Source organism: Rhinoraja longicauda, chromosome 2 (genome assembly GCF_053455715.1).
Source record: "Rhinoraja longicauda isolate Sanriku21f chromosome 2, sRhiLon1.1, whole genome shotgun sequence".
Taxonomy (NCBI): Eukaryota; Metazoa; Chordata; class Chondrichthyes; order Rajiformes; family Arhynchobatidae; genus Rhinoraja; species Rhinoraja longicauda.
Window position 1 is genome coordinate 42,258,275 of NC_135954.1, and position 14,169 is coordinate 42,272,443.

A 14,169-nucleotide genomic window follows, 5' to 3' on the forward strand; every position below is an offset into this window, starting at 1 on the left:
ATGTTTTGGCTCATCGGTGTGTATATATATATATATATATATATATTTATATGTATACACACATACTCAAAAAACAAACAATAGTAGTGCAATAATAATAATAATAGTCTATTGAAGTTCAGAGCTTATTTGAGGTTGTAGTGTTTTATAGCCTGATGGCTGTAGGGGAGAAGCTGTTCCTGAACCTGGACGTTACAGTTTTCAGACTCCTGTACCTTCTTCCCGATAGCAGGCATGGCCAGGATGGTGTGGGTCTCTGATGATGCTGGCTGCCTTTTTGAGGCAGCGACTCTGATAAATCCCTCCGATGGTGGGGTGGTCAGAGCTGATGATGGACTGGGTAGTGTTCACAACTTTTTGCAGGCTTTTCCGCTCCCGGGCGTTCAAGTTGTCGAACCAGGCTATGATGCAACCAGTCAATGTACACCTGTTCAAGAGAATCCTCTCCGACATACTGAATCTCCGTAACCGTCTCAGGAAGTAGAGGTGTTGATGTGCTTTATTTATAATTGCATCAGTGTGCTGGGTCCAGGAAAGGGGGGGGGAGTGGGTCAGGGGAGGGGAGGGGAGTGTGGGTGGGGGGTCGGAGGAAGGGAGTGGGGGTGGGGAGAGGGGAGTGGGGGTCGGAGGAAGGGAGTGGGAGGGGAGGGGGTGGGTGGAGGTGGGAAGAAAGGGGAGGGGAGTAGGGGGGAGGGAAGGGGGAGTGGAGGTGGGGGGAACGGGGAGGGGAGGGGAGGGGAAGGGAGTGGGTCGGGGGGACAGGAAGGGAGGGGGAGGAGGGGAGTGGAGGTGGGGGAAAGGGGAGGGTAGTGGGGAGAGGGTGGGGAGGGGAGGGAGGGGAGTGGGAGGGGGGAGTGGAGGTGGAGGGGGAGGAGTGGGGGGAGAGGGGGGTGGGGGGAGGGGAGTAGGGGTAGAGGGGGGTGGGGGGAGGGGAATGGGGGTGGGTGGATGAAGTGAGAGGGAGGGGAGTGGGAGGGGGGAGTGGAGGTGGAGGGGGAGGAGTGGGGGTAGAAGGGGGTGGGGGGAGGTGAGTAGGGGTAGAGGGGGGGTGGGGGGAGGGGAATGGGGGTGGGTGGGAGGGTAGTGGGGAGGGGGGGTGGGGTGACATGAACCGTTGTGATTTGCTGTTGAAGACCACTGGAGCAAGTATGTCTTCAATGAAATTAGGAATGTGCAGTTTTAAATGAAACTCTTTCTTCATAACTTAGTCATACATTTTATGACCATTGTTCTTTTCAATACTGAGAATTGGGATGGGTAAGGAAAAAGTGAATAGAAAAAACAAAACAAAACAAAAAAATGTGTTGTAAAAAGTATATCTGTTCAATAACCTTTCTATAAATAGCAGAATATACTCATGATAGGCCTAACATTGTACATGTAGTCCAAGAACTACAAATTGTTGGAAATAATAGTCATTTTTCACACATAAATGTAGCGCAAGGCATATGTATGCATACCTTCTTTTGGTGAAAAGTTGCATTACGTGCCATATTAAGAATTTTGATGTAAAATTCTGAATTTTGGACATCAAAATTCTGAATTTTGGACATCAAAATTCTGAATTTGTAAAATCAAATGTTGGGAGGTCTGCTTGTTGGCTTTACGAAGGCCAGGTGTAGATTTCTTGTATGGCAAGGGATTTGACTTGAATGCTGCAGAATTGGACTTCACCTACCACATCTACACCAAACCCAATCTATCAGGAGCAGACGAGGGCATTCAATTCAATTTGAGATACCAGCTATCAAGACATATAGCAATTCATTCTTCCCTCGCACAATTAAAGCATGGAATAGTCTTCACCCTACTATAGTTATTCAACCAGACGCAACTAAATTTAAGGCAGCTCTTCTCCAAGAAGCCCTTCTTGCTTAAGTCCATACTCCGCCACCTCCAGTTTAAATTCCATTTGAAATATCTTGGAGGACCAAGAACCAAAAACCACCTGGGAGTTCATCCCACAGTTCATCTGTAGGTTCCTAGTTGGGGATTATTTGTATTGTCAGCTTTCCACGCATTGCCCTGAACACTTACCAATGACGTCTGTAATGGCAGTTGCATACTCATTTAGGAAAGCTGCAGAATCCTTGGTAGTACATGTAGTGGAACTTAGTTTCTCACGGACGCCCAGCAACTCCCCTTTAATTATTTTTATCATCAATCTCCACTAGTGATCATTTCCAGCAGACAAGTGAATGGTTTGTACATCTTTGAGATGTAGCAGGAAATAGAGCACTGAGGAAAACCCTATGGTCACGGAGAGAATTTGTCAACTCCACACTACCCAAGGTCAAGATAAAACTTGGATCCCAAGTGCGCTGTGGCAACATTACCAACTATTGTGTAACCATGCTGCCCTACTGATCTTGGACCAAAGAAATTATCCTTTATCTTGGGATTATGACCCAAGGGTTTTGAAGTCTGGCCAAAGAAATAAGCCCCTTGGTCATCTCTGCTATGAATGTTACAATGAGATCACCTCTTAAACGTCCGAGAATGTAGGAAGTCCAATTAATCATTCCTTATTTTAACAATCAAACCAGTGAATTTTAATTGTGCTACCATCAAGGTAGGTTTCTTCATCCGGAAGCAAGGATACCAATTCACATTACTCTAAGCATGATTTCCTCTAATATCGTACACTTCCCTGATCTTGTAGAATAATATCCTTGCATTAAAGGCGAATTTGCAATACCTGCATGCACACTATGCATGAATAATGTTTGAAGATATATAAATACCTCAGAATGCCCTCTCTCTCAGGCTCTCGTGCACTCTCCTTTAACTGATTGCCATTAGGGTTAACTTTGTTACCTAGAATTCTGGACCTCAACGAGACAGTAAAGTGACTATTGTCTTCACTAAGACTATCAAAGCAGCAGGAAAGATGGGAGTGAACACAAGCTTTGATTCAGATAGACAAGGAGTATTCCTGTGGGGGTTCTGACAGCAGAGGTGGATGGAATGTTGTCTGAGAATCTGATACAGTGGTAGTTTGTAGAGTCTCGGCTGTGAGATGGGGTTGCCAGGTTGGCATGATGAATGGAATTTATCGTAAAACTATTTCTGAAAACTTTTGATTTGTATTTTAGCATGCGCACTTAAAAACATAAATCAAGAAAACTGGAAATTCTACAACTGTGTTCAAAGTGTATGATAAACAATTATCTTTGTATATTTAGTCAAATTCCATTCATAAAGTGCATGTTTCTAAAGTGTACCCCTCTCTTCAACAGTAAAGATTTTATCTGTATTTTGTCTTTCTGCATCTCAATTTTATCATTGATTGCATTATTAATTTTATCAAAATCAGTCTGTTCAGTGTACTGTTTTCTTCTGGGTTTACATGAGTGAACATTTTGACTTACAAGAAATCTGGAATATGCTCTGCAAATGGATTGTGAGAGATTCCAACATTGTATTCAAAAGAAAACTGCAGATACAAAGGGGAAATTGTAGAACCACGAGTAAAGGACAAGAGAATGGATTGAATAGAGATCTGTAGTGCAGAGCAGGCATAAGAACAATGAGCAAATGGCCTCCTTCAAGGCAGTATCATTTTAAATCCTGACAGTACTTCTCCAGTTAGGAGCAGATCTGTTTCATCTTAAAATGTTGATATATGATTTGTTCTGAAGTCCAGTTTATTTTTATATATGCATCAAGTGGAAATGAGAATTTGATGAAACCTCTATTACCCACTTTCCAGGTTTGGCTCTAATCACTTCCGTGTTCCATGTTCCCACATTACTTCATACTACAAATCTTAATTTTAGCCAGAAATGATCTGGACAACCTGTTTTCAAATTTGTTTTGAAAATCCATGTAAATAATAACCACAGTATTTCCTGTGAACAGCAAACTCCAGTTTATTTTTTCTTGGTCAATGGATTACCGTTTTAATTCCACATTGACTAATCAAAATTAAATCTCATCTTTCAAAGAGTTTTTTTTTACTGTGATTGGTGGAACCTTGGACACAATTGTGATGGTGAAATAGAGCTATACTATAAGTTGCTAATAACTGTATATGATTTAATCTGTTTTAGAGTAAAGACGGGAAGACTCCATTGCACATGACAGCAATTCATGGAAGATTCTCAAGGTCACAGACCATCATCCAAAATGGTAACTAATATTTTGCTAAAGCAGTTACTAAACTTTTCAATAATTTATTTATGAGTTTAATACTCTTTGTATGGTTTATATCTTATTTTTGAGTAGCTGTAACCATTTGAATGATAAAATTAGGAAATTTAGCTTCTTGATGTACTGGTATGTGATGACAGCACGACAATTTTAGGCCCACTCTACTCACCATTCCCCCGTGGTTTGAATAAACTCACTTTTGTTACTTTTTACAAACAATTTACCTAATAAACTTTACTAAATGTGCTCCCCCCTAACCACCGGGAGGACCGGCGCCTGTCCCGGCGTGCCCCGCGGCTGACCTTCCTCCCGTGGTGCAGCGCGGCGGCAAAGGATCCTGCAGGAGACGCTTCGGCTCCACGCCCGACACGCAGGAGAGGCTCGCGGGAGAAACGGGGCCGAGGTCAGTGCCTTTTCCCTTTCCCTCCTTGCCCGTCCACGGCCACGGGGGCACTCCCTGCCCGGCAAAGGATCCACGGTTGGGCCAAGGAGGGAGAGGGAATGGGGAGGGGGGGAAGGGAAGGGAGGGGGGGAGAGGGGATGGGGGGAGGAGGAAGAGGGGATGGGAGGGATGGGGGGGAGACGGGGGAGGGGTGAAGGGGATGGAGGAGGGTGTAGGGGGAGGGGAGGGGGGAGAGGAATGGAGGGTGTGGGATGGGAAAGGGGTTATGGGGTGGGGGGATGGGAAGGGGAGGGGTGGGGGGATGAGAGGGGAGGAGGGGGTTCTGCACCAATGCAGGAGAGGTTTGGACCCAACGGGTCCACTTGGTCTAGTTAGGTTATAAAAATGTTGCTCCAATTTAACCATTTCAATCACCAGTGCAGAAACTCATTCCTTCTGTATGCAATTTATATGCTGTTTTAAAAAATACTATGTATGACATATCTGAATGAATGGATAATTATTTTAATCCTAAATTACAAATTATGAGCAAAATCTAAATTTTAGTCTGTAAATCTCTCTTGTGTTCCGACTGGTTATTTAAGGCACGATTCATGACCACAAGAAACTGTAGATGCTGGACTCTTGAGCAAATGCAATATTCTGGAGGAGCTCAATGGGTCAGGCAACATTTGTAGGGGGAATGACAGATGAAGCTTCAGGTCAAGACCCTTCAGACTTTTGCTTTATTCTTGGTGGCATTAGTGTGGATGGAGACCAGATAGAGAAGAGACATAAGGTTGATAGGTTAAAAGTGGTAACATTACAAGTTAAGATTGTAGGACTGAGGTGTGATTAAGTTGGAATCAGGACAGGCTACTTGAACATAATATCTGAGTAGACAAACATCTTCTTGAACCTGCTTTGCTATTCATTTTGGATCACAACTGATCTCCTCTTTGGTCTTGATACTTTCCTTCCCAGCAGCACTTTTCCTATAAGTCACCTCTCTGTCTATCTTTACTATACCGATTATATGCAGGTCCACCACTGATTTTTCCAGCAACTTATGGTCCGGCACCTACTTTAATCCGACTAAAATGACGACAGTGCACTTGAAATCACCCCTGTAAGTCCCCCCTGAAAATGTGGTGCCTCGGCAGAGTTTGGTGGCCAATCTCGACCTCATCGGGAGCTTCCACGCCGATCAGTGGCTTGAATTTTCCCCCTTCAGCCGGAGCCAGCAGATCCATTCCCATAGTCGGCTTCCGTGGCCGATCAGAGGATCCAATTTGCACCCTCCAGCGGGGCTCTGGAGCTCTGACCCGGCCGGAGCGTGCAGATCTGTTCCCTCAGCCAATTTCTGAGGTCAACTTTGTGGGCTGATATCTTGGCTGACTCGGCGGACCATTCTGGTACCGTTGGACTCTTCTCAGAGTGCCGTGACGCGGTGACCTCTGCTGGCCCAGAAAAACGGGAAGTCTCTGGAACCATGGATGATAGAAAATCTGTTTTGAGTAGAGAACAAATATTTACAACCCACTGTGGGAAGAATTTCCTTTTCATTTCTGAGAGTACACACTGATTTTAGTTCTCCTACGAGGAGAATCATAGCATGTAGCCCCTCAAACTGTTCGGAATCTGATAATCTAGTTATGTTACTTCTCATTCTTTTCAGCTCCAGTCACTACAGGCCCAGTTTCTTTTTTCTTTTGTTATAATGCAATTCCTCACCCAGAAATATATCTAATGGGCCTTTGCTTCACTACCTTCAAAGCATATATATACTTCCTTTGAATAAAGAGAGCAAATCTGCATAGAGTACTTCAGGTGTAGTACCAAAAGAATTATATAGTCATAGCAAGTCTACCTTGCTCTTCCCTTCCATTTCCTTACATTAGCAGCCAATATTCCATTTGCCTTCCCAATTACTTGCTGTATGTCTGTTAATATTCTCCAACTGTCTTTTACTGGTTCAATTCATGTACCTGTATGTCATGAAGGAGGTGTCTATAATCAGAGGGCTTTTGTGGTAACTAACAGTAGATTTACAGGGGACTTGAAAAACTCTTTCATCCAGAGTGTGGTTGAAATGTAGAACACGTTACCTGAGGAAATGGTGAAGCCAGGAATTCTCACAATATTTTATGAGTAATTGAAGTGCTATGGCATAGTAAGCAATGGGCCAAGTGCTGGAAAATGCATGACCATAATTCTGTTTATTTTAAAGTAATTATTATGGAAAAAGATAGACCACAAGTTGATCATAAATTAGAGTCATGGAATCACACATCGCGGAGCCAGGCCTTTCAGCCCAACTAATTTAAGCTGGCCAGGATGCCCCATCTAAGCTCGTCTTGTTTGCCCCATAGTCTTCTAAATTTTTCCGGTCCATGTATCATCAAATGACTTTTAAATGTTGTTATTGTACCTTCCTCGACTACTTCTGGCTGCTTGTTCCACTTTGGGCAACGTTATTTTTTAAGGCATTAGACAGAAACTTGCAAAGGTTAGTTGAGAGAGGTTATTTTCGGGTAAAGGGATGTTTGGCAAGTGGGAGGCTTTTAAAAATGAGATTGAGAGAGTGCAGTAACAAGATGTTTCTGTCAACAGAAACAGTTAGGGAACCCTGGTTCACAAATAATATTGAAACACTGGTTGGAAAAAGAAGGATATTTATGCCACGTTATAGGCAGCTGGAATCAAGAGAATCATATTTGAAACAACTATTGTTTCAAAACTACTAATTTAAGAAGTTATCAGATAATATTTGTATCACATTCATATTAATATATTAATAATAATAATAATAATCCATTTATTTTATATAGCGCCTTATCACATGCTCAAAGCGCTTTACAAAAACAATTAACATAGAAACAAACAGACAAACTATCCTGACGGAAAAGCGGCGAATAAACAACGCCAGCGTCCTCTCACGTCAGGGTCCGGCAGTAGACATTAAAAAGCACAAGACACGCAGATATAATTTTTTACACAAAACAGCCATCACAGTGATTGCTCTAGCCACACCCTCACTGTGATGGAAGGCAAAGTCTTATCTCCTCCTCATTCTTCTCCCGTGGTGCCACGAGGTGATCGAGGCTCCCAACCTTTTGAAGCCCCCACCGGGCGATGGAAAGTCCCAGGGCCGAGCCGAGCAGGCCGATGAAAGTCCTGAGCCCCCACCGGGCGATGGAAAGTCCCAGGGCCAAGCCGAGCAGGCCGATGAAAGTCCTGAGCCCCCACCGGGCGATGGAAAGTGCTGCGGCCGAGCCACGCAGGGCGATGAAGGGCCTGCGGGCGGGTCGATCGTACCTCGCGCTTCGGGGCGGTCGAAGCTGCTACGGCTGGAGCTCCCAAAAGGCGGTCGCCAACCAGGGACCTGCGAACTCCCGATGTTGCGGTCTGCAGGGCCCACGGCCGAAGCCTCCGAGTTGGTAAGTCCAGGCCCTGCGACCGGAGTCTTTGAGGTCGATCCCAGCTGGAGGCCGCCGACTCCACGATGTTAGGCCGTAGCGCGAACGGAGATACGACACGGTAAAGGTCGCATCTCCGTTGAGGAGGAGATTTGAAAAAAGGTTTCCCCCAACCCCCCCACCACCCCCCTACATACACAGAATTAAAAATAAAACAAAACGTACATTTAACAACGACAATGACAAAAAAACACAAAAAAAAACAGAGAGACTGCCGGTGAGCCGCAGCTGCAGAACACAGCCACGCCCCCCCATAGTAATTCATATTACTATGAATTTTACACTTGTGCCTTTTTGAAAATGTGTGTAATACTGTTTAATACTACATATTCTTTGATGTGTGTTGTGAATTTACAAAATATTAAGGATTCTTTGAACTTCCTGCCCATTTTACCCATAAGGTCATAAGTGATAGGAGCAGAATTAGGCCACTCGGCCCATCAAGTCTGCTCGGCCATTCAATCATAACTGATCTATCTCTCCCTCCTAACCCCATTCTCCTGCCTTCTCCCCATAACTCCTCCTGTACAAATCAAGAATCTGTCCATCCCTGCCGTAAAATATCCATTGACGGCCTCCACAGCCTTCTGTGGCGAAGAATTCCACAGATTCACCACCCTCTGACTAAAGAAATTCCCCATCATCTTCCTAAAGGAATGTCCTTTAATTCTGAGGCTATGACCTCTAGTCCTAGACTCTCCCACTAGTGGAAACATCCTCTCCACACGCACTCGATCCAAGCCTTTCACTTTTCGGTATGTTTCAATGAGGTCCCCCCTATCCTTGTAAACTCCAACGAGTACAGGCCCAGTGCTGTCAAATGCTCATCATATGTGAACCCACACATTTCTGGGATCATTCTTGCAAACCACCTCTGGACCCTCTCCAGAGCCAGAACATTCTTCCTCAGGTATGATGTCCAAATTTGCTCACAATACTCCAACAGTGGCCTGACCAGTGTCTTATAGAGCCTCAGCATTACATCCCTGTTTTTGAATTCTATCCCTCTTGAAATAAATGTGAGCATTACGTTTGCCTTCCTTACTACGATTCGACTTGCAAATTAACTTTTTGGGTATCCTGCACCAGTACTCCCAAGTCTCTTTGCACCTCCCATTTCTGGATTCTCTCCCCATTTAGAAAATAGTCTACGTCTTTTATTCCTACTACCTACTACTCCACACTTTGCTACACTATATTCCATCTGCCACTTCTTTGCCTACTCATCCAACCTGTCCAAGTCCTTTTGCCGAGCCCCTGCTTTCCCTACATTACCTGCCCCTCCACCTAATTTTGTATTATCTGCAAACTTGGCCACAAAGCCTTTAATCCCCTCATCCAAATCATTAATAGACAATAGACAATAGACAATAGACAATAGGTGCAGGAGTAGGCCATTCAGCCCTTCGAGCCAGCACCGCCATTCAATGCGATCATGGCTGATCACTCTCAATCAGTACCCCGTTCCTGCCTTCTCCCCATACCCCCTCACTCCGCTATCCTTAAGAGCTCTATCTAGCTCTCTCTTGAAAGCATCCAACGAACTGGCCTCCACTGCCTTCTGAGGCAGAGAATTCCACACCTTCACCACCCTCTGACTGAAAAAGTTCTTCCTCATCTCCGGTCTAAATGGCCTACCCCTTATTCTCAAACTGTGGCCCCTTGTTCTGGACTCCCCCAACATTGGGAACATGTTATCTGCCTCTAATGTGTCCAATCCCCTAATTATCTTATATGTTTCAATAAGATCCCCCCTCATCCTTCTAAATTCCAGTGTATACAAGCCCAATCGCTCCAGCCTTTCAACATACGACAGTCCCGCCATTCCGGGAATTAACCTAGTGAACCTAGTGAACCTACGCTGCACGCCCTCCATTAATATACGACATGAAGAGTAGCGGCCCTAGCACCAACCCATGTGGAACTCTGCTAGTCACCATGCAATAAAGTTCCATTTATCTTGAAGATAAACAGTTTGATATTCCTAGGTGTGATCATTTCTATCTTGAAATAGAAATTTTACAATGTATAGCAGCATCGATTGGAAACCTTTCATCTGCTTGAATATTTAATTTAACCATTACCTGCATCTCTTGCTTTTGTTCCCGCTCTCTTTTGCCAACAAGCTGTTTAAAAATGAAATGTTTGATCCAGTTTTAGATTTTTAACTGGTAGTCAAACAAGAAATTTGATTAAATGTCTACAAATTATTTGCAAGAAAGAAATTTATTATAGGAATGTGGCCTGGTAGAATGTAGCCCATAGGTGAAGGTTGAGAGAATAGAACAACCTCGTGAGAAATAGAATCCTGACATGTTTTTAACAATGCTAAGAAATGTATGTAACAAAATATATTTGCTTCAATAAATGTATTAATATAATAAAAATGTATTATACTTCATAATATATGCATTCTGCTTTATTTTCTGTAGGTGCAGAAATAGATTGTGAAGATAAGAATGGTAATACTCCATTGCATATAGCTGCTCGATATGGACATGAGCTACTTATAAACACACTAATCACCAGTGGAGCTGACACTGCAAAGTGAGTAACAGCTATTGACAAAAATTAATGCCTTGTTTGGATATTGAGTAGTCTTGGAATATAATTTGACTCTCGAAATCATTGCTGCTGAACTCAAGTCTATTCTCAAGTGATATTTTAATCTGCATATACACGAGGAATAAATAGTTAGATGGTGATGAAGATTAGGGATTATTCTTGCTCTCACTCTCCCTCTCCGACATTTTTTTCTTCTCTCTTATCCAAAGGGGTCACTCATCACTAAATCACATTGGGAGAACTATCAATCATTCACCCCACAACTACAATTGCCATGGTCAACTAACTCAACCCATGCTAAGGATGCCATTTGACCATACAGTCAAATGTATAGTCATTTGATTTGTTCCCCATTAAAAGTGCTAGAATGTAATGTAAGGGTTAAACAGGATTTTCAGCTAAGATGGACATAGAAGAACTAATAAATCATTGGGTCACCTGCAAGGATATTCAGCAAAAGCATGAGATTTTTTTCTTTCTAAGAGACATCGAAAACCTGCCTGTGTGCCTGATGGAATAAATAACCCTTGTTTTCAGAACTAATAAGAACATTTAGGATTAGGATAGCAGTGTGAGCTTATTGATTATATGTGCATACTTCGAGCAAGCTCACAGGACTTCACCTAGGGGGGAAGAGAGAGAGAGAGACTTCATCTTAGACTGTGATCCAGAACGGTGCCAGGACCCTCGAGTTCTCCAGACCAGACATCGCAAACAGGAGTCTCCAATGGGCAGAAGGCAGAGGCTTGTTGCTACCAGTCACCACTCATATTGTGAAGACTTAATGGCAGAACAGTGTGAGATTTATTGCTTATTTAATGCTTTCCCCTGTATTTTGCTATAATAAAGATGGTTGTTTGTAACCCTGATATGTCCTTTCTCCATTCATTGAACCAAATCCTGGAAACCTGCTTTTATATGTCATTACACAGACTCATGCTTTCTCCTGAACATTCCCTCAGAAATGAATTTCAATTAATCTAACTTCAAAACATGAGATTCTAAATCTTGGAATTATTCAATTTTTTTTATTTGCAACTCTTGTTGTATTGATGATCCTGAAAACAGTTGACCAAAATTACGCACACTTTTATTAAACATTCCCTTTAAGGATTAAACAAATGATTAAAAATCCGTGGAAGATGGAATATGCTTGGGCAATGGGAATGTTCTAAACCAAAAATGTGATTGCTACTAATCTACATGAAAATAAAACAATGTTATTTAACATGGTCAACGGCTAAGAGCTCTCTGACATTTAGGAGGTTTCTTAATTAACTTTTACTTATTACACTGAAATTATTTCATATTTTTACATTTCAAATAGGAATACTGGAAAAAAAAAACTTTAGGTCAGCTTTTTTATGCTCAGAACACATAAAAGGAAACAAAGGATAAAGAACAGGAATATTGGGAGAATAAAAGGAAATAATGAGAAACTAGCACAGGGCTAGACTATAGAAAAGCTTTTTCAGAATAGCTTGGGAAAGAGAGCTGAGAGGTTAGGGGAAGGAATCCATGGAAGTGGGAGTGATAGTTGAAAGTTCTGCCAAGCAGCGATGACAGTGCAGACTGCAAAAACACCCATTTCTCAATCTTAATATTTTTAGACTATTGGTTTGTCAAACTGATGCAGTAATCTAAATACTCTTTTTATATTTCTAGCTTTGCATGAATAACTCTTCCCACAGATCAATTTTCACTTTTATTTTTTATCTTCTTAAAATTATTTCCAGTTTACCTTTTTTATTAATAATTCTGCACTGTTACTTTTTCAAGGGATTCCAAATGGAGCTTTTTCTTTATCATATTTCTGGGTATATTTTTCAGTAGCCATAGATCACTCTTCTGCTGATCCATAAACTTCTTTGTATCCATGGACTTTGGGTATAGTACTAAATCTCATTTAGGATATGTTCATGGTTAGGAAACAAAAACTGCAGATGCTGGTTTAAATCAAAGGTAGACACAAAATGCTGGAGTAACTCAGCGGGTCAGGCAGCATCTCGGGAGAGAAGGAATGGGTGATGTTTCGGGTCGAGACCCTTCTTCAGACTGATGTCAGGGGAGGGGACGGAACAAAGATAAAATGTCGTCGGAGACAGAAAGACTAGTGGGAGAACTGGGAAGGGGGAGGGGATAGAGAGGGAAAGCAAGGGCTATCTGGAGTAGGATATGTTAATTATGGCCCCTCCCCAAAATGTAACGGTGAAGGTGTGTTAATTGTGCATGCTTCTTCAGCAGAACATTAATGTTTAGAATGAATTACCACATTACACATTTTGTGGCTGATTGCTCCATCTTCCTATCTAGGTGACCATAAAGTTTGCATGCATCTTTTTGCCTTCAAACCAGGTCTGACCATTTGTGTCAAAAATATTGAGAACATGATATATCAAAATGTTTATTCAATGAAGTATCTGATTCTTGACTGAAAGGATGAATGATATTTTGCATGAATTAATTCTGATTTTTAAATATGCAAACTTAAACGATTAATAATTAATCATATGTGACAATTGTAATGTGCATTAATATACAAAATGTTGTAGGAAGGAACTGTCTGAAGAGGTGTCTCAACCCGAAACGTCACCCATACCTTCTATCCAGAGATGCTGCCTGTCCCACTGAGTTACTCCAGCATTTTGTGTCTATCTTTGTGTATTAATATAATTAGATTCCAATATCCTGAGCAGTATTTTAACACAAGATCTTATATATGTTTATACAATATGGAGGACTGTTCACAGCTATTTCGCTAATGGTGACTTTAGCTTCTTTATGGTAGTTCATTAAAAAACTGAAGCTTGGTAGTAAAGCACATGCCAGCAAATACCATTTTGCAATATTAACTTCCTGCTCTAGAAAACCTGAAGAATGCATAATAAACACATGAAAATAACAAGCTGATCATAAGAAATTGTAGAACCAAAAATATTGTGCAGTCCATCTGGCAAATCCTTTGTAATGAAGAAAGTATCTAGTTTGTTCCTCCTTAGAACATCTAAATTATTCCCTTTTTTATGTGGTGGGGATTCTATTCTACAGGCTTATCGTCACCTTAAGGTGCAGCGTAATGTGAATAGTGGATTTATTACGGTGCTTCCAAATTTTAGTCTGTCCCTGGATTTCTGAAGTTCCTGGCTACCACAACACACAAAGTTAAGTTTAAGACACATAGTGCAGGAGTAACCAGGCAGCACAGTGGCACAGTGGTAGATTTGCTGCCTTACATGGCCAGAGATCCGGATTCGATCCTGCCTAGCTAGTCTGTACGCAGTTTCTCTGTTCTGTGACTGCATGGGTATTCTCCGGGTGCTCCGGTTTCCCCCCACATTCCAAAGACATACAGGTTTGCAGGTTAATTGGCTTTGGTAAAATTGTTATTTGTCCCTAGTGTGTAGGATACTGTTAGTGTACGGGGTGAACACTGGCCGCTGCGGGCTCAGTGAGCCGTGGGGCCTGTTTCAGCGTTGTATCTCTGAAGTGTAAAGTCTGAACTCAGCAGGTCGGGTAGCATCTCTGGAGAATATGGATAGGTGACATTTCGGGTCGAGGCTGAAGAAGGCTCAGGACCTGAAAAATCATTTA

At 42.3% G+C, this 14,169-nt stretch overlaps 1 protein-coding gene across 3 annotated transcripts in view; it reads left to right on the forward strand.

The window, feature by feature from the left end:
- The window catches only part of LOC144604070 (serine/threonine-protein phosphatase 6 regulatory ankyrin repeat subunit A-like), a 181,662-nt gene that overhangs the window by 103,582 nt on the left and 63,911 nt on the right, over window positions 1–14,169 (forward strand). For all 3 annotated transcript variants that reach the window (XM_078418157.1, XM_078418148.1, XM_078418164.1), the window contains exons 9-10: window positions 4,053–4,131; window positions 10,446–10,560. In XM_078418157.1, coding sequence (XP_078274283.1) covers window positions 4,053–4,131; window positions 10,446–10,560 — 194 coding nt within the window. The remainder of the gene's footprint in view (window positions 1–4,052; window positions 4,132–10,445; window positions 10,561–14,169) is intronic.